The sequence below is a fragment of the Periophthalmus magnuspinnatus genome, chromosome 3, assembly GCF_009829125.3.
Source record: "Periophthalmus magnuspinnatus isolate fPerMag1 chromosome 3, fPerMag1.2.pri, whole genome shotgun sequence".
Lineage (NCBI taxonomy): Eukaryota > Metazoa > Chordata > Actinopteri > Gobiiformes > Gobiidae > Periophthalmus > Periophthalmus magnuspinnatus.
In genome coordinates this window covers 16931354-16952693 of record NC_047128.1, presented here as the reverse complement: position 1 = coordinate 16952693, position 21340 = coordinate 16931354, and the positions used below count along the sequence as shown (strand labels likewise).

Here is a 21340-nt window from a genome sequence, read left to right as displayed (position 1 = left end):
AAGAAATCTAGATGATTAGTGTTGCTTACGTCATTGATTTATTAAACTGAGCACATGAAATATACAAGATGATAAACGCTACTATCCTCTGATTCAAGAATAAAACAATGTACCAAACAAAATGGCAGCAGTTTGTGGTGATAATTTGACATATACCATTTAAAAGGACTTAAAAAGGGAGTATTTTATTTCTATGGGGTATTAACTCCTAACGCGTAACATGTTTAGATCACTATGTTACCTTTTATTGTTTTGAAAATGTTACATTTGCCAAAAACAACACATTTACATGTTTTATGAGTCTCCCCTCTCTTTGCTCCCTGAACTTATTCACTCCCCCTTCAGAGCGCTATCACATTACAATGAGTGTGCATCCCAATAATGAAACTACTGCATTTCACATCAGGTTTGTCAAGTTGTACAGTTTTGTATCATGTTTTTGTATATTCGAGGAGAATTGTCGTGTGGGAGCATGGGTGATGTAGACTTGTGGGCTAAACCTTGGACAGAATCTTACAACTAACTGTAAGGAGGGTTCAAATTGCGCCTAGGAGAGCTAAATTACTCAAACATGCATGGACGACATCTGAAACCTCTTCAAGCGTCTTTTTGGAACAACGTTATAACATGGTAGAAAGCTTAACAATCGATTTTACATAATAGTAGCTCTGTAAATTATGATGACCAGAAGAAATACCATCAAAGATCATTATTTATGAGCTGACCAGTGCTATAGTAGTTAAAGGAACAGTGTGAAACTTTCTGGAGGTGGCACGTAGTCGGCATGATTCTGTGGAAATAGAAAGATTCTTCGTGGAGATCGGTCAGTTTTATGTCATACTGTGGAAGATTTTAGCCAAAGGAACAACATTTCCATGGAATCAGGGGAAAAAGAGGCCCCCCTCGAGGCCAAATGTGAGTCAGGTTTGTGGGGATGGAACCCAGTAAGGACACGGTAAGGACGCATGTTTTTTAAAATGTTTTTCAGTGCAATAAACATGATCAAAATGAAAAAAAAAGCTTTAAGAGGGCACTGTAAATATGTAGTTGTGACCATACTTGGCTTCGCTCTCCTCCAAAATGAAATTGAAGAATATATTAAAAAATAAATAAATATATAAATAAAAATAAAAATAAATAAAATAAAAATAAATACAAACATTTAAATAAAATTCTTAAAAAAAATTAATTAATTAATTAATTAAATAAATTAAGAAATAAAAATAAAAATGTCAAGACAATCTAGGACATAAAGCCTGGCACATTAATAATTTACATTTTGTATAGACCTTCCTATACCTCTTCACTTTTCTTACCACATTTCAAAAGGTTTCAGTTTTATTTTCAGTCCTCGTGCCTTAAATTGTTAACCTTTGGCTTCGGCCCAAATCTCCTCGGGGATAATTACACAGTGTGAGCCGCAGCACACATCTGTATATCCTCCTTTCACGAAACAAACACGATCTAACGAACGAGCCCTCCCTCCTCTGGCTTCTGATGAGCTGGGACACACACGGCCTGGAAACTATAACGGTCTATAAAACGACAACACCTGGGCTCTGAGATGGATCTGAAGAATAAGCATTTGGGAAGCTGCACTTTGTCAGAAGTGAGATAATGACAGGGCTGTGGTTTGGCAGAGGTGTCACTGTTCTACCATGGGCTCTGTGAACATGGACAAATATGATAGTTTTTCAAGCTGCTTTGAGTTGTAGTTTCACTCTTATAACTAGGGATGTCAAAAGTATAAAAACATCAGATACTAGATGCTCATTTGACCAGATATCAATAGTAAAAAAGTCACATTCACAGGACAGACACAAACCTTTCCTGAACAGCGTTAGGAGGGTCTTGAGCTGTATCAGAACAATTATACGACCACATAAGCCTCGTTTCCATGGACACAGTTTGCTTGGTGCGTCTCTATGCAGCGGAGTTACGTTTCCGGGTCCAAGGGCAGAGCTCTGGTACACAAGACCCTGACGTCACCCAAATATTACAAATGTTTTCCTAATGAATAAAATCAACATCGTATTTGAAATAGACCCGATTTCAGCAATTCACAAAAAGACGTCTGTGGTGCTGTGAGACACAAAACTACTTCTCGTTTATCATCAGCTTGTTCTGCATTTCCTTCACTTCTTTGTGCCTCTACGCTGCATTTTAACAGTCCTTTATGTAATCTAACATCTGCCATCTTTATACGTTGCTGCGTACATCGATAAACAGGGAACAGCTGCTGTATTCGTGCTTTGTTTGACGACGCGTATCAACATATAAAGTGGCCCTCACTGGAAACAAGGCGTTTTATAACAAGATCAAGTCAGCGTTTGGTGAGAGATTAGTATTTTCTGTTTATATGTGCGTTTTGCTGTCTCGAGTGTGCGTTCTCGCTTTTGTCCAATCGTCTTATTTCTTGTGTAGCCACGCCTTAACTACCGCGCTGGCCTCCGCTGGGAGCTAGTTCTCTCCAAGGTCCACTTCGGATCCCTCACACAGAGCGGTGCGGTTCATTTTTAGACAATGGAGACACTTGTGACTCATACTGATCTGCTCCAAATGTGAAACAGTGGAAACGAGGCTATAGACAAGTACACGCCCATGGACCACTATGGAACTGGACGACTGAGGGATTACACAGATATAAGGCCACGTGGTAATATAAAATAAATTACTATGATTTAATGCTGAAAATCACATTATATTGTCTAAATAAAGAGTTTTTAATTATTGTGGGTATTGAGCATCTAGTCTATGTCTTAGAATCAAAACCTACTTTGAAATATCATACACAACATTAACTGATCCACCCACACTCCCATCTTCCAAATCCCATTGTGTTATTCTCTGAGCTTAATCAAAGAGTAAAACAGCTGTGAATGCAACTCGTCAGCACTGACATCTCACATATGCCCTGTGCTGTTTGTGCCGAGCCAAATACAGGGACAATGAATGAAGGCTTGCACGCCATATGACACTTAAGAGCACATTCAAAGAGCCAAGAAATCATTAGTAAAAACTAGCTCCTTGTACCACTTAAACGTCGTATGACTGTGCCAGATTGGGGATGAAATACAGACAAATTGAAATCTTTTGTAAAATAAATAATACGTGAAAGTAGAATTTGCCTAAGGTTAAATATTGTACAACTAAGCACAAAAACAGATGGTGCTGCGTTGAGCTGGAAAAACTCAAAAGACACATTCAAAACCTTATTTCATAACAGTGTCCATGAGCTCTAATGGTTTAAAAAAAAAAACTATTGTAATCAAAACTGAACCTGGGCTGCCTTAACCTGCGTGACAATTCAGATCAGAGAGAGTCATTTTAGGTTTAAATGAACTGGATTTCAGAAGTGAAATTGGCAACAGAAATGAGACTCATGTGAGGCTCATTCTGGTCATTATCTGATTGAATAATCGTCTTGAGAACTAAAACACCAAATCACAACATAAATGGATCATAATGTCCAATGTTTTTGTTATTAATTGCTTGCAATTACCAGTAAAACCTATATTTGATTTAAACATGTTTACCTGCTCTGGGCACACAGATAGGTCAAGTTTATGAAATTTTAAATCAAACTTTAACTAGGGTTTTGTCAGGAAGGAATTTACACTTTATAAACCTTTCCTAAATTGGGATTAATCTGTTGACAAAGGGCTAAAAGTAGACTCAAATTTGAGAGAGAAAGATCAATATTTGTTGGAAAATAAGTACATAAAAGGTATTATATGTCATTTTAAAAGTCATTGCCAACTGAATGAACTAACAGTATGAACTAATTTCAGTTCTATTTCTTCAATTTGATTTGTGCTCTGAAAGTAAACTACTGAAAATCCATGTATGCAGTTAGAACCACAATACAAAATGTGTCTTGGCCCGGTACAGATATATTGTATAAGCAGCTCTTGAGGTCAAAATAAGTCTGCTGTGTAAGGTCTGCATCAACTATAAAGCACTGCTAACATGCTATAGTAATTGTTAGCACTACAGTGTTTGCAAACCTCTGCCCTGACCTCTCAAAGCTGTAAAAAGTGCTTGTAACCTCATCATGGTGAATAATTAGGATGTTTAGCATGCATAAGGTAAGTGTGGAATAATTTTTTACCACTGCAAACCGTTTAAAATGAACTAGTTTAGTTTCTCACGTTTTGAAGACAGTAAAAATCAGGTACAGCGCCTTTAACGTAACACAACGGTAGAAAAACAGATGTGGAGTGACCCCTGATAAATAGCCCGTGTATTGGCCTTAAGTAAACCTGGAGCAGAAGTAGCAGAATGACTCAGTGGTTTGGTGAAATGCTATTATATGTAAGTGTATAGCAGGATGTGAGAGGGCTGCAGTGGAAACATGAAGCGCAGCACTATTGGCAAACCGTTTTGAATCATTTGATTGGTTCTTACTCAGCCATAGAGACGTGTGCATGGATTTTTCCACTGAAACGCCCTGTGCAGAAATGTGTAGGATTTTAACTTCTCACCAAGACATTGCATTTTCACAGAAGACCTTGTCAAATGCTAGTTTAAGTACTCTACCAGTCACATGTTTTTAAAGAGGGGGTATTAAACTTCTATGGGGTATTAATTGTCAGCACAAAACACATTTAGATCACCACGTTACCTTTTATTGTTTTGAAAATGCTATATTACGGCGTATTAAAATGTGTCGTACGTTCAGGTTTAATTTTTGATGCTCTGAGTCTCTCCTCCTTTTGCTCATCCCCCTCACTTTAAGTCACTCCCCCTTCAAAGCACTATCACAACACAATTAGTGCGCATCCCACAAATGAAACTACTGCACATCGCATCAGATTTGTGAAGTTGTAATGTACTGGGTGATGTGGTAGTATATACAGCGGGGGTTGATTGATGTGGTAGTGTGTTTGAAAGCAGCTTCAAAGCCCTGCTCTAGGTCCGCTAAAGGTCAGTGTAGAAATATAAAACCCACGACACAGCTCACCGTTCAGCTGAGGATATGGTGTGTATTGTTACGCACAATATCATGTGTTCATGTGTTTGGAGGGTAAGGGGCATTCATGTGGGCTTAGAGCAAGTCAGAACATGATTAAGTTATTAGTAGCACGTCATTAACCTCTTAGCATACTAGCATGAGGCATTTTTCAAGGGAAAATATAAAAATAAACTGCCTACGTCAATTTTTTTGGGCTATTAAAATCTTTCTGATTGGACGAGGACAGAGCTGATCACACGAACAAATGCTGCAGGATCTCGAAAGTTTTCCAAGCAGTGGGCCACAAACTGGTGGTAAATGCAGTGAGTCATGTAGATAAATGCATATTACACAACTTTGACAGAGCCCCTGTACCTTTAATAAGGCTTGAAATGCTCATATTAACTCTGTTTCACAATGCAGTGTGATGTTACTGAGATTTTACTAATAGAATGATTTAAATATGCAATAAAAAGTACTGACCACTTTGGCCAATTCATTAAGAGGCCTGAGGACCAAATAAATAAATATATAAGAAATCAAATAAATAAATAAGAAATAAGTCCAGTGTGTGCTGTCTGTATCTAATTAGAAAGCATTTTATTGTCTGATAATCAGGGACTGCGAGTTAGCATGCTAGTTATTGTTAGCATTACAGCAAATGCCACACTGGTCTCAGAGTTGTGAAAAGCACATGTAAACTCATCGTGGTGAATAATTAGGATGCTCAGAAGGTATAAGCATAAGGTAAGTGAGTCATAACTTTGGACAACTGCAAACCGTTTAAAATGAGTTTCTTTTGTTTTTTCACATTTAAGAAAATCAGGTACAGCGGCTGTATTCTTGATAATCACATTTACAGACAAACCAGTGACTGCAGCTATGACTTTTACTGGCCTTTTCAATCCCCTCACTGAGCAGAGCTGCTGGTGGTCATGACTCACTAAGAGTTGTGTAAGATCGCGCACAATTCCTGTTTCTGGTTAAGTCGCAGGCACAGACGGCTGAATACACGGCAACATAAAGACCCACTGTCAAATGAATCACACAACTGAAAATAGAAAAGTGATGAATTTTGACAATCTAAAGGGATAAGTGAGCTTTACATAAGCTTTCAATTTTTATAACTGCACTTAATCCTCAGCCACAGAGAAAAATATGAATAGCAAAGCCCATAAATGCATCTTAAGTTGAAGTAAAGATCACAAATTAACTTTTAACTTTGTCAAAATAATAACAAAATGTATTTAGTTGGGATATAAAGTACGTTGTTGCATGATTGTGTAAACATATCGCCTCCTCTTTAGCCTCTTTAGTGTCTCTTCTATTTCCATTTTTAATCAGGAGTCTGTTCAAAAAGCCAAACCAGGACTGACGCATGGACACACAGAGAATGGGACTGTGTTGAAACAATAGCTGTATTAAATATCGATCCATATCTGAAAAAAATGCAATCTGTATCAGTCAGTAGTTATACTGGAATCAATATGTGGCTAGGCCTGTCAATAATTACAATATCAACTCATTGGTCAATATATAAAAGTTGAAACAAGACATTTTGGGGCTAAATATTTATCGTATGTAAAAAAAAATGGCAAAAATGGGAAGATTTTTGTTATTTTTGTTATAATAAGAAACAATTTGAGCTGTAGAATGTTGAATGTCTAACAATGTGTCTGATTGGAGTTTCTGTATTAGTTATTACCCGAAAACATGTCAAATGAATAGATTTGAGCTAAAAATTTAGTTAAAATTAAATTAAAACACACACAGGCCTTCTCAATGGCTGGTTGAAAGGTTAATGTTTGTGAAATTAATATTGAAAGCTATTTGTAACAAGACAAAATAAGATAAAGGAGAACAATCAGTATTTCCACATTAAACCCTACTAGAATAGTTATGTATGTAATGTATCTAATGTATGTAATAGTATGTAAAAGTATGTAAAAGTATGTGTGTAATGTAATGTATGTAACAGTGTCACATTTGTTACATTTCATATACTTGTCAAACAGCCTTACCTGCTCCAGTTTAAAGATATGCTGGTTGAAGTAATGCTGCAGGCGCTCGTTGGCAAAGTTGATGCAGAACTGTTCAAAGCTGTTGTTCTCATAGTCTTCAAACCCAAAGATGTCCAGCACTCCGATGGACAGGATCTGAGTAACCACACACACACACACACACACACACAAGGTATGATGCATTCAGTATTCACCAACATTTACAACACACCTCACACTTTATACACCATTTAAAAGTTCTATTATATTCCTTTGTGTCCAAGGGAAAAACAATATAGAGCTTAAAGATTTGGAGAAAAAAAACATTTTTTTAATGATTTGACTGAAATATGAACTGATAAACTAATTCAAGAATCACATTTCAGAACGTGTTTGTACAGATCTAAACTACAGGATTTGCAGTTTATTATGCAGAATAAGACAAGAGGAAAGACAACTCGTGGTGATGACAGGTGTAGAATGACATTTACGTTTCAGTTCTTTAGCCCCAGAGCAGTTGTGGCTCAAATCGAATCTTGAAGTTGCATCATTTCCCCCACAAACAACAAAAAACCCTGTCTTATTCTGCATAAAAACTGCTAAGCCTTCTTTTTGTCAGTTCTTCTGGACGTATTCAAAATGTGAACTTCGAACAGACTCCTATTGTTAAAACATAAATTAGTGTGTGTATTTGACAACTGTAAAACACACTCAGAGGCTTGATAAGACAATGACTTAATAACTGCTCTTGGATTATTGATCTAATATAATAAAAGGGTTAGCATGAATCATTAGCCTTTATCAGTGGCCGTGTTTATAAAGGGACAGATATGACGGGAACTTGGGCGCACCTTGGTGGTCTCCTCCAGGTCCTTGATGTTGAGTAGAGCGTGGTTGATCCTAAAGACGATCCAGTCGAAAAGAGCCGAGTACAGAGACTTGGCCATAGAGTCCCGAACTGTACCAGCCTGCACGTATAAAGGAAAGCAACAGTCATTTATTCAGTCAAAAACTAACACTGAAGCTACTGTACCAACCTGCACATACAAGACATGCACTCAGAAACTGTTTTTAAAGGAGCTACATGGAAGATTTTGATTCTGGCCTGTTCATATACTAAGAATGAGAAAAATTTGTATGAGCTATAAAACTATAAGCACAAGTTCCACACAGTTTCTTCAAAAATAATACATTTTTCTCTATCAAAAGGTCTGTTTATTGCTATATCTGTTCATAGAGAAATAGCTTGCGGGGGAAAAAACACCATTAATTAAACTTCACTTCTTACGTACAGTAAGGCCTATTGGATTTTCAAAGTATATGTTTTTATTTGATTTCTGTAGATAGCTTGAGTTTATCTGTTGTGTGGACAATGTCAATAAACAGTGGCTACTTCACTGCAACATATATTACACAACTTTTCCTGCCAATTAGTCTGCCTGTATAAGTATGCAGATGTTATGATAGTAAACATTTGTGTTGGAATACAGCCTTTAAAGTGTGGCTTAAGTTTCACTCTTTGGTTTATTTGCACATAAGCTTTGGAATTATTAAAGAAAACCTTGGAATCCTGCTTCCGCTGGAACAGTCTGACCTGAGAGCAGCACATCCTTCATCATCCTCATCCTCAACATTCTCCCCCACTTTGTTTTCTAAACAACTAGTTATTTATAGTAATCAAAAGTAGCCAAAAGTGACAGCTATGACTCCAGCAGACACTAAACACACAGACTCTGCAGATTGATACTTTGCAGTGACATCACCTTGGGGAGGGCGGGGGTGTTGTATGTATGTCTATGGAGGAATGTGCAGCAGTTACCATGGTGACACAATGCATACATTAGCAAAAACAGCCTGATAAGTTTATTAAGATCTGAAAACAAAAAAAACAAAAACAAAAAAAACCCAAAATGAATTTAAAAGGCTATGATCAATACGAGTATAGACATAATTATTAGATGTGATGTTCGATGCTAATGTGATCATCCACTTAGTAACTTGGCAACTCTGGGAAGATTTTGGAACACTGGAGCCTGTCCCACTGTATTTTTTCTCAAGCATAGTAAATTATGATGACAGAAGTGAAAACCACAATGACAGACCCCCAATGACAGAAGTTGGTCCAAGCGGGACTCGATCCTCCAACCTCTAACCACTGAGCCACTGTCACAGAATGAAGTGTGTGTTTGTTCACTGCTTGCAGTGTGTGGTTTGTAAATATATATTTATTTTGACCCATACCACTTGTTTTGAATATATTTTATATACAAATACACATTATATATTGTGTTTTGATATGGTATATAAATGTACAGTAATAGAGCAGCTGTGCAGATACAGATTCCCCTCAGTGTGTGTTGGTCATCGATACTGTCACTAGTTTATGAGTTGTAAAAATCAAATGATCGTGTCATATACTGTAAAAGAGTTACCGGACTGAAATACTGTGGCTAATGCACTTATTAAAAGTCTTGAATGTAATGCGGTAATTTGATTCTTTTAATAAACCATTTAACTTGGATGGATGCAATGCAGCATGACCACAGATGATGATGCTCACAGTGGTCCATGGGAGGGAGTTTGTGTGTTTGCTCAGACTCGTGAAAAATTAGAGGGAACATTGGTCAAGACCTTGTTTCAAGTCACTGTTGTGTGTCTAAACGTTTTGGTGTTTTGTTTTATATCATAATTAGCAGGTAAAAGTGGCATTCGAGCTAACGCTAACAAACTTTCAGTCCAGATTCCTGAACTTGTGTGGTTCTGGTGAACGTTTAGTGATACAAAACCTCCTCTTTTACCTCTTACTGGTGAGGAGAACACATCAATGACATAAATATCTTATCTTGAAATGAACATGTTATATAGTTTAACATGGGGACTGGCTGCATTGATTTGTATGTGAGGGAGCGTTCGATTTGGTATAACTTTGGTAGTAATGACGCCGAGTGATTGAGCAGATGGAGAGAATTTTGCTTCTGTTAAGGTTTTTGATGTTCAACAAAAAAGGTGAGAGTGTCCAACTGAAACGCTCACCTGTTGTAGTTAACCAAGTCAGTTTTTTATAGTTAAACTGTTAAAACAAAGCTCAGATTAAAGTCTAACTTGAGTAAGAGAGCTTCAGACAAAGCAGTGCCCCTAGTTATCTTGAATTAAAACAGACTCATTCATTATTCCGAGACAGCCAAACCTATAAAAGGAAAGGAAATGGCTTTGTAATGCTGACTAAACTCATTACGCACTAGTCTGATTCAAGCGAACAGGGCTGTTGTAACTGTTGGAGCAATATTTACACTGAGTGACCACCCAGAGTGCAAGCAAAACAATCACAGTTTGTGCACATGAAAAAAGCTGCTAAACATGCTGGGAACGTGTGAGCTGAAGTATCTGTACAGACTCAAGAGTGTGATGTGGGACAGATGACATTTGACCGTTCTTTTCAGTCTATTCAAACCACAGGCGTTTGGTATGAGAAGAGGTCAGTGCTATGCTCGCTGTTTTATTAGCGTAGCAAAATTCAATCATGGAATTTTCTCTAAAGAAGACAATGATAGTGCATTGTTTGTATGGCTGCAACTCACAAGACCTCTCGGTGTTAAGGGGAATCCACTGAATAAAAGGTGTACAAGTGAATGAAAGTCAAAAATATGTATGTAGCCAGCACTATTCGTTTTAAAAAATGGACTACAATCAGAACTGATCCTGTGTTAACTTGCAGATAGGACACATACAAGTTTTTCTCATTCTCAGAACCTCCAAAATTCACTCACTGAGCTGCAAAGGCTGCACTAGCATTGCTTAATGATTGGCTGCAGGTGCTGGGGTTTTGGTAGTGACCATTCAGAAAACCAAAACACAACTTAGCCATTATCCCCATTGTTTTTGTAATTAAGAATAAATCCGCATTACAGTCAAATCAGTCAGTAAAAGCAACATTTGACTTGACACAGAATGAAAATCTTACATACACTTCCTTTACATCGCAATAATCACAACCCTAAAATCCACATCACTTATTCAACCCCGAAGCCTCCTCAGCGCAGCTATTTGAGCCGTAGCGTTAGCCGGCAATGCGAGCATGTGCCGCAGCTGCCTACTGTCTGTGAGGTGCGTTTGTTTTGCGTGTGGGGGGACGCACAGAGCCACTATCCACACAGGAGGCAGTGTGCTCATGTGTGACAGAGCCGTGCAGCCGGAGGAGGCCGTAAGCTGAACCGTGTCGCACTGTAAACACTGCAGGCACCGGGCGAGCTGGCACAGAGCCTCCGGCCACGTCAGTCTGCGGACATAACACCGCCGCGAACTCACAGCCATAAGGAAAGACTCAGGCCACTGTTATCTGGGCTGGAGATGGTATCAGATCTACTGCACACAGCTATGCAAACTAGAGTGAAGCAACAGCATACTTCAACAAAAACATCTTCATTACGGTGTTTATTTTTTGGAATCTTACAATAGTTTGCTTTGTTCTATCTTTGGTAAATAGTTTTGTGCACCTTTGCAAACATGTGCTGCTGATTCACCTTCACAGAGAACACTTTGATTTTATTTCTGGTTTCCTGGCAACGGTGAAGAGTGAAATATATTGAAATGACAACATAACAGCAGCCAATGTGACGGTAAAAGGTTTTGTGCAGTGCTGCAGCATTTAATCAACTGGTCGTGACTATTCGACTATAAATCATGATCTTAGTCGCATTTTGTTCATCGTAATCGTCTGAACCATACAGACTCTAAAACACTTAAGAAAAGACATTTTTATAACAAAAGACAGTGGAATTAATAAAACAAATTGTCAAACAAGAATCGATACTTTGGAGCTGATGTCATTAACATTTCCTGGGGGTGTGAAGCTAACTGGAGGCACTACTCTGTCTGAAGCTGTTACTCAAGTTACTTTAATCTGAGCTTTGTTTTAACACAATCTAACTATAAAGAACAGTAATGGAAGTACAACAGATTAGCTGATTTGTGCTGTTAAACAAAACCTTATCAAGCAACGTTCCGGTCACAAGCTAGCTAGCATTAGCCAACTACTTTTCACGTTTTTTGTTTAAAATCAAACTCCTAAACAAGCAAGCTCCTGAATTGTGTTGTTTAAATCAATTTTTTATTGTTTCCCGGGATTTTTTGAAAAATTTTTCAACTTATCAGGCCATGTTTGCTATGTGTGCATTGTGTCACCATGGTAACTGATGAACATTCTGCCATAGACACACATGCAGAACCTCGCCAGCAAGATGTCACTGCAAAGTATCACATTTTCAACAATAATACACTTATTTGTAAATATAATCTATATAGACGCCTTCAGTCTCCAAATTACAGCCTTTATTTGGTTGATATTGTATTCAAAATGTTCCAGTGTACGCTAGAAAAATACAATTCAGCTACTCAATGATCCAAATCGAGCGTTCAACAAAGGCACATGGACTCCTGGGTGTTTACAGCTCTTCAGAAGCAGACGTCCAACTACAGGTATGTTTATTTGTTTATGGTGGAATCAACACTAAATCACGCAAAAAGTTGATTTAGCACAGTTTAGTACTGATGTAGTGCTCCACCTCAGGTATACCAGGTTCCTTTGTGTTACTTTACCTCAGCCAGTTTGTAAGGGACGATCAGCTTTTCTCCCACGGTGACCGTCTTCCGTGTGGTCAGGGCTTCAAACAGCATCTCCTCCTTCACCTGGACACAACAGAGGAGGACATACATGAAGAACATACAAAAAAAGATAACAATTTGGCTATGACAGGTCCCTTGAGCTGTATTCTCAATAAAAAAATAACCTAATATCATATTGTAAAATAGGGATGCGCTGATATAGATCTTTCAAGCCAATACTGATCTAATATGTGGACAGCTGCTGTGGCAAATAACTGGTATTTGCCGATACTGTTGTTTAGCTTGTAAAATCCACAGCAAGGCCCACAAATCTATCTTGAGTTGAAGTAAAGATCACTAATTAACTGTCACATCTGTAAAAGTAATAACAAAATATATTTAACTGGGATATAAAATAAGTTGCTAGATGATTTAATACCAATACCCCTTTTTACTGTTTCCACTCATGAGTCTCAAAAAGACAAATATAACACTCTGAGAAACTGGATATGGCACACGCAGAAACTGGGACCGTAATGACGTAATGAAAAAATCTGTATCAAATGTCAGTTTTGAATATTGATACTGGCTGATGCAGACACTGGAAATGATATATTATACATTTTTAACCATATATCGTCAAACTATTCAATATTGTAAACAAATAGACCTGTATTTGTAAATTGATATAGAATATTTAGCCTCGTATTCAAAGGAAAAGACATTGGTCACATGCTAAACTGGTGATGTAACAGTACTGGCAGAATCATGACATTGCACTGGGAAAGTTCAGTCCTTAGAAAAAAGTACTTCAGTTTTCATTTTTAAAAGCCCCACCACAATATCACTATAACAATTGTAAGAAACACAAGATAACACACAAAATTCCAATGCAATCATGCACACAGGCCAGTACCTCGAGCAGCTCGGAGACGATGGGCAGCACCTCCGGGTTACAGATGTCTATGGAGTCGTCCCGGTACGTTTTCCTCTTGTAGCGGATGTTTCCAAGATGGAGGATGGCCGACAGCAGGGAGAAAATCCTACACAACATCACAGCAGCCAACGTCAACACACGAGCCTTGTATTTGATCAGTACTTCAGATATGTATGCTGTCCCTCATCCAAAATAAATGTGGGACTGTACTCAAGCTGTCTGTTTAATCAAGCAGGAGCGGTGGGCCATATGAACAAAACAGGGCTTGGACCAGATTTTTTTTTCCGTAATGTGTTTTCTGTTCTGTCTGCATGTAAATAAAAAAATCAGGATGTGTGTGCTTAGCATGCTAATTGTTGTTGGCATTACTGTGATGGTAAAGCTCCGTTCCAGTCTCGGAAAGTTATGAAAATCACTTATAAACTCATCACGGTGAATAATGAGGATGTTCAGAATGCATAAGGTAAGTGAGGAATTACAACCTGCAAACCATTTAAAATGAACTAGTTCTGTTTTTCATGTTAAGACAAGTAAAAACATTCGTAAAAATCAAGTACAGCCTTTTTAATCTCTTTCCTTTTCTATTATTCTATGTTATTTATCTGAAATAAGTCTGTATAAAGGAAGAGACTTTAAAAGAGACAACAAAGTGAAAGAAAAATGTGTTTTTTTTACACACCGAATATTCAAATATTTTCAAAGCAACAATTTTGATGTTGCCTTGTTGACACAGCAAAATCTCTAACTCATCTGGAATAAAATTTTTTTATGTATTTGAAGTAGGGTTAAGGTTATGATGTTCCACTGAAAAGACAAATGTGTATCATTGTAACAATCAAATCCATTAATTAATCATTACTGAGGAAAGTCTTTAATAAATTTTACTTTTAAAGACGTTGTTCCTGATTTTTGCTGTCTAAAAACCTGAAAAACAGAACTAGTTGATTGTGCAGCCGTCCAAAGTTATTCCTCACTTATATGAATTGCAAACATCCTAATTATTCACATAACAGAGTTTATAAGTGCTTTTCACAACTTTCAAAGGCCATATCGGAGTTTTGCTATAACTGTAATGCTAATAACAACTAGCATGCTAACAGACCACTCCATGATTCTTGGAGGATAAATGCTTTAAAATTAGATGCAATAACTGTATATATAATATTTCTACTGTGGAAAAACTTTTTTGAGTACAGCCACTTGAAGTTATAAAGTCTAAATTAGTAGATACAATTTAATATCGAGCCCAATCTGCGACTTACTGTTTGCGAGTGGTGGGGAGGAAGCCCACCATCTCCATGGCCAACTGCAGACGCTCAAAGTCGTGCTTCAGGTCCTCGCCCTCCACCGTGAAGCAGTCCTACACAGGGACAGACAAACACACAGGATTATATCACAAAAGTGCAGGAATACCCCCGGCTCATACTGTGGTTTTCAGATTGTAGTATGTGATGATGTCATACGGCCAGATGGGGGCAAGAGGTAGATTTTTCCATTATTTGCATTGCACTTTGCCATGAAATATCCAAAAGGTGAATTCACAAATAAACCTGATCATTTCTATTGGTGACTAGACACAGGAACTCACTGTATTATAACACAAGAGCTGCATTTTAACATTATTCATTTTAGCGGCCCCCATCTGTATAAAGGTTGCCAAAAGTATCAAAAAATCAGATAATAGAAAAAAACTAGATACTCATTTAAGAAAATCGTGAGTGAAAAAAATAAGACTTAGAAAGAAAAAAAAAAGAAAAAATACATAACTGGATACAATTTGATCTTGCCTGAACAGTTTCATCTGGAGTTTTATCAGAACCAACATAAGACCACGTGGTATAATAAACAAATACTTTTATTCTGTGTTGAAAATTACAATATTGTCCAAAAAGAGCTTTTAAAATGATCATTTGGATCTATTCTTTAGTATCAAAATCGAGTTTAAGTATCGTGACAACACTAATCTGTATTAAATATTATTATGATACTGGCCTATAGAATGTTGAGATGCCAAATGAAACCCAGATATTCAGATGTAGTGTTTGGAGAGTCGAGTCCAGAGCTCAGATAGCGCTTTAGTTTACATAGCAGAGGAGAGTAGAGGCTGTTGAGCAGAGTGACTCACACTGAAAAGGCTATCATTAAGAGAGCGTGGGTCACACCAAACTGCACTGCAGCCAATCCACTCAGCACTCAGACTGTCACTTCAATTCAACAAGGAGCAATACATATAATCTATTTAAAACAAACTGCTCTGGAGTGGACGGTGGAACAAGTGAAATCATTCAGAACGTATAAGTAAAAAAAAACAACCAACAACTTAAATTCAGATTTCAGTTGTTTTAAAATTCCAGTCCACATTAGACTTTTGAGAGTATTGATACTTTGCAGTGACATGATGCTGGGGTTGTACTGCATGTATATCTATGGCAGAATGTTCAGCAGTTATTATGGTGACACATTGCAGACATTAGCAGCTGCAGCCAGATAAGTTTTTAGATTAGATTTTAGATTTAAACTCAAGAACAAATACGAGATGGATTTAAAGACCACATTTTCAGGAGCCTGGGATCAGTATGAGCGTTCACGGTTCTGTTTAGTTGTTTGATTTTCAACAAAAAAGGTGAGAGTGACTCACTGAAAAACACTTGGCTCATGTCAGCTAGCTGTGACTATAATTTGATGTGTGAGAGACTTGTTTAACAGCACAAATTATCTCACCTGTCGTAGTTCCAAGTCTATGTCAAGACTATGGTCAGAGTGTGTAAAAACAAAACTCACATTAAAATCTAATTTGAGTAACAGCACTTCAGACAGAGCAGTGCCTCCACTTAGCGTCATCCCCGAAAGTAATGTTGATGACATCAGCTGCAAAGTATCAATACGTGTTTTGGACGGAACAGCTACACTGATTTTAGCCGTCAGTTATATAAAAATTCTAATATTCATCATTTAGGATGCAATAATATCAGATTTCAATATAATCTACACCAAGAAAAACACGGTTAATACGGTCACTGAGGTATAGTCATCAAATATAGCACTAACATTTGAAATTATGACCCCATAATAAATGTATCTGTCCAACAATGTCATTCTTCAAGCTGTGTTCTGGTTCACTATAATAAAAGGACGTGTAGGTCGTCCAGCCGGCTGAACGAACACACAGGTCATTAGTAACGAGATTAACCTAAGAGTGATCAGGGAGTATATGTGCAGTACTCATAGAACCATATTATCTCTCCTGAGTATACAATATAAATGTTTAGCAAGCCAATATCCGCGCGCAGGATTCCACGTGCTATGTCCAGTGCGGAGCGTGTTGTCTTTCCCAGGCGGGCGTGCGAGCTTTGATGCAGCAGAGCGATCAGAGCCACTGTAATAGGAGCTGCTCTGTGCTTTATGGGCCCATTCCACTATGGCGGCCGTAATTACCACATACCAGGGCTGCAGAAACACAAACATGAAACTCACACTTCCACTATGTCGCCTCCATGCTCATGCTGCTGCTAGCATACAGTGAGGCCTGTACTGAGCGAGGACCGTTAGCTGACTTATGCAACATCTATTTTCAATAAAGCTCACACATGGAGAGAGGAAAAGACCTTCAAAATGACAGAGCATTTTAAACAGTCTATTTTTCTAATGCGGTTGTCCAGAGGTGGAAGGTAACATAGTACAAGTAGTAAAGCACTGTATTTAAGTGGAATTTTTAGGTATCTGTCCTTTACTTAAGTACATTTTACAGTGGATACCTTTTACTTTTACTTCACTACATTTGAGAGCAGGTATCTGTACTTTCAACTCCACTACATATTTGAACTGGACTGAAAAGTAAAAAGTACTTTTCACATGATTTGAGGGGTTATTTTGACCATGTTCGTAGTGACGTCCAGACTAAAGTTTTTGAGTTCAAGATTCAGCTTTGAGCAAAAAGAAATAAATATACAAAGTTCATAAGATTAAGAAAAGTTAAGACTTTTTTTTTTTTTTAATCAATATCACTACATTTAACACTTGTAACACTTTTACTTTTTACTCTTAAAGTACATTTTTAGCAGGTACTTGAATCCTTTTTGAACGCTTACTCAAGTCAAAGTCACATGAAAACAATCTGATAAACTTTTTACTTCCGTCTTTGTACTTTTACTTAAGTAAGAAAACTGAGTACTTCATCCGCCGCTGCTGTTGTCTATTATTACCATTATATTTATGTAATTTCACAATGGCACACGGCCTACTGAAATAAGCTGGCTAACTTAATCATGTCCGTTTACTCATCTGTGTCTTGTTGAAACCGTTTATTTTTGGTACTTTTATAACTGAATTGTGTACAAAACTCTGCTTGTTTTGGCTGCGCGGTCTAACCCAATGACTTTGATAATGTTTCAGTCTCCATTAGGGTAAGCGTATCCGCGTAAAGTACACAGTGAAACCAGCGCCTTGTTTGGAGCAGCAGAGCAGATGCGCAGTGGTGAGGAATGGGACTAGACATACCGGCACAGACAAACAAAAGTGAAGCAAAAGGAAATCTACGGAAAAATAAACATCCGAGAGTGTCCGCGGAGCCCGGAGAGAATAAAGGAGATGTACGGAGGTGAAAGGAAGTCAGGGGAGCTGTGGTATATACACGGCAAACATCTCACCTACACGGTTTTGACTAGTTCAGACTGGTTTTACTTACTTGATTATGTGACTGTGATGAATATTGTTTTAGACTTTCAATTGCAAAAACTAAACTAGGGCTGTAATCGACAAAAGGAGACTAAAAAGGGGGCGTGGCAAACGTTCTCAAAACTATATGCATCTCTGTATCTGACTATACAAAACTACTATTTATGCAGAAAAAAAGTACTAAGAAACAATGTATTTATATAAAGACAGATTAAACGTGTGAATTTTATATTTAATCTGCCTTTTTTACATACAAGTATCAAAATGTACCGCATCTTCAGGTACCTCACACATTAACTTCTCCTTTCTGCTGTTGGCCCATATAAATCCCTATAATCTAAATTAAACAATAAGTTGACACATTTTACACATTTTGATAGACTAAAACTAATCGATACGGTAGTTAATTTATAAAACTTTAAAGCTGATATTCGCTGCTTGTAATTATTCAGTCACAACTGTTTTTAATCACACTACACTATTATTTGTAGGTATTATTAAAACATAAAACAAAAAATATAAAAAATTGTAAACTGAGTAAGTCTGGAAGTAATGAAGGCTTTATGTTGGCACGAGATCAGAGCTTTCTAAATGTTTGTTTGCCTCTAGAATTGGCAGATATGTTCATAAATATGTGCGAACTGTGTAAAGTACGCAGTTCAAAACTGTCTTCAAATAACTGCATCTACTTTTCTGTTTCTTTCATTTGTGTTTTGTCTTGAACTGAGTGAAGCGTCTTCTGGTCATGAAAAGTGCTATACAAGTGTTAACTACAACTACAACAAAAACTACTACAACTACTACAACTACAACAACTAAAATAACTACAACTAAAATAACTACAACAACTACTACAACAAAAACTACCACTACAAGTACAATAACTACTACAACAAAAACTACTAATGCAACTATAATAACTACTACAACTACGACAACAAAAACTACTACTACAACTACTAAAACAACTATGACTATTATACTACGACCTAACTGTACATTAGTATTCAAGTACTCAGGAGCTCCTGGGACATAGTCTTTACAGCAGGGATGTCCAAACTTGTTTCACCCAGGGCTGGATATATAAACATGTAAACATACTCACAGCAGAGGGTCACAGAGCAGAGGTCGATACAGTGGGTCATTCAGACGGGTGCATTTTATTTTACACTCACTGTGACCATCACTGTCTGGACATTCCTGGTTTATACTATTCCATCTTGACAAATGATTGGATTTTCTTTTATTTTAGTTATTTTCAAGTAAAGATAGAATAATTAAAGTACGATTTTGACAACTTTGATCGACTCATCTACTAATAGTAGTCAGAAATACATTGCAACTATGGAATACTACAGCTCATTGAAAAAAAATGCCTCTAGACTAACCTTTCCTTCTTTCCTCTTCTCTTCTTTTCTCTTCCTCCCTCTCTTTATATTCTTCTTTTGATTTTACTTTATTTTATTTGCCTTTATTTTGTTTTAGACAATATTTGGACTGACATTTATTCTTAAAATGGTGGGTTTTACAATAAGAAAAAAATGTAAAAGGAAAAAAATGGTAATTGTAATTCTTGTACAGATATGAGAATCCTCTAAAAAATACATATAAATAAAAATAAATACATTGCATGTCTAATAAGCACTTACTTTTCACCTCTACAAAACACTAAAAAGACAGTTATGAAATGCTGTGGGGGTGTGAGGGGGGCTACAGATGTGAAACGCACACACACACAAACAGGTGTATACTGACCGGTTCTGAATCACAGTAACTGTCCCAGTGCGATCGGTGCTGTTTCTTTGTCATCTGGAAATGTTTAGAGTTTACAGGAGAGCAGGTTAGTCAGACGGCAGCATTCAGATGAACACAGAGTCATTCAGTACAGTTAGACTATGGATGCAGACTGATCATGGGATAGAGGCTGTGTTCATGGGATCAATTTATAGATGGAGAGTAGCTCAGGATTCCTAAAATAAAAGTTAAAAGGCCCCGTAACAGATTTTTTTTTTCTCCCAAGCGTTTTATTGTCCAAGTACAAGGAAGTCCACGTAAGCTTGCTAGTTGTTTTTAGCTTTACCGTGACAGAAAAAGTCCGATCTGGCCTCTGAAAGTTGTGACAAGTGTTTATAAACTCATCACTGTGAATAATTAGGATGCTCTGGATGCATAAGGTAAGTGAAGAATAACTGTTTAAAATGAACTAGTGCTGCTTTTTATAATTTTAAGATAGTAAAAATCAGGTACGGCAACTTTAATATCTCAAGCTAGCAAAATGAGTTCAAAGTAGAAAATGCTTGTCATAAGATAATCAGGTTTAAAGTATAGATTTTCTTGTTTAATTCCTTTTAAACCTGTAAATAAATGTGTATAATGTCTATATAGTAATAAACCCTTCACCCTCCATTTGTTTTTGTTTTTTTTACATTATATTTCACATGAACACAACCTATATGCAGTATGCAACAGTAATTCTCTACAATGATATTACATGCTGTTACCACAAAAGCAGATGTTATTTTTTTATTACATAAGATACATGAACAGGTCAAATGCATCATGGGAACTCTGTCACATGAATGAATGAAGAAGCATTTCAATGAATGACATAACACACATTCACATGCCCAATCAAACTGAGGAAACCTGTTACAAGTGAGTAATGTTTTAAGAGTAGAGTAGTATTTGATGAGTCAAGACATTTGCATATTACAATGTGGGTGGCTAATGTCACGCTATGTACTTCGGATTGTAGAAGAAATGGGATCTCCTTTTGAGTCTCAAGTGATTGACAGCCAATCAGGAGAACACTGTCACCTATTTGCTAAATACTCTGCAATTTGGTGCTCTAAAATGAAAATGGTTGAATGACATAGGTATGATAAAAAAAAAAAAACAATCAAAACGTTAGGCAATGGATTTCGTAATTTATCTATTAACAGATCTGTATCATCCTCATTATTTATATCAAAATCTAGTAAAAATGCCCATAGAAGCATCAAGGGGAAAGAAAAAATTACACATTTAATAGTTTCATGATAGTTTTCCAGTTGGGAATTTTGTTCAATGGCAATAAAATAGATTCTGATTCAAAAATAATCATGAAGCAACATCCAACTTTATCTGTGGGCAGTGAATAAAAACTTTTACAAGTGAATGAGTAGGATGTGAATA

At 37.1% G+C, this 21340-nt stretch overlaps 1 protein-coding gene across 5 annotated transcripts in view; it reads right to left on the bottom strand.

The window, feature by feature from the left end:
* Nucleotides 1–21340, bottom strand: part of myo9aa (myosin IXAa) — a 164223-nt gene that overhangs the window by 49761 nt on the left and 93122 nt on the right. For 4 of the 5 annotated variants that reach the window (XM_033983232.2, XM_055220981.1, XM_055220978.1 and 1 more), the window contains exons 6-11: nt 19922–19975; nt 14755–14852; nt 13472–13598; nt 12550–12639; nt 7806–7922; nt 6976–7110 (exon numbers count right to left, since the gene is read on the bottom strand). In XM_033983232.2, coding sequence (XP_033839123.1) covers nt 6976–7110; nt 7806–7922; nt 12550–12639; nt 13472–13598; nt 14755–14852; nt 19922–19975 — 621 coding nt within the window. The remainder of the gene's footprint in view (nt 1–6975; nt 7111–7805; nt 7923–12549; nt 12640–13471; nt 13599–14754; nt 14853–19921; nt 19976–21340) is intronic. The other variant, XM_055220979.1, reaches the window with a different exon arrangement.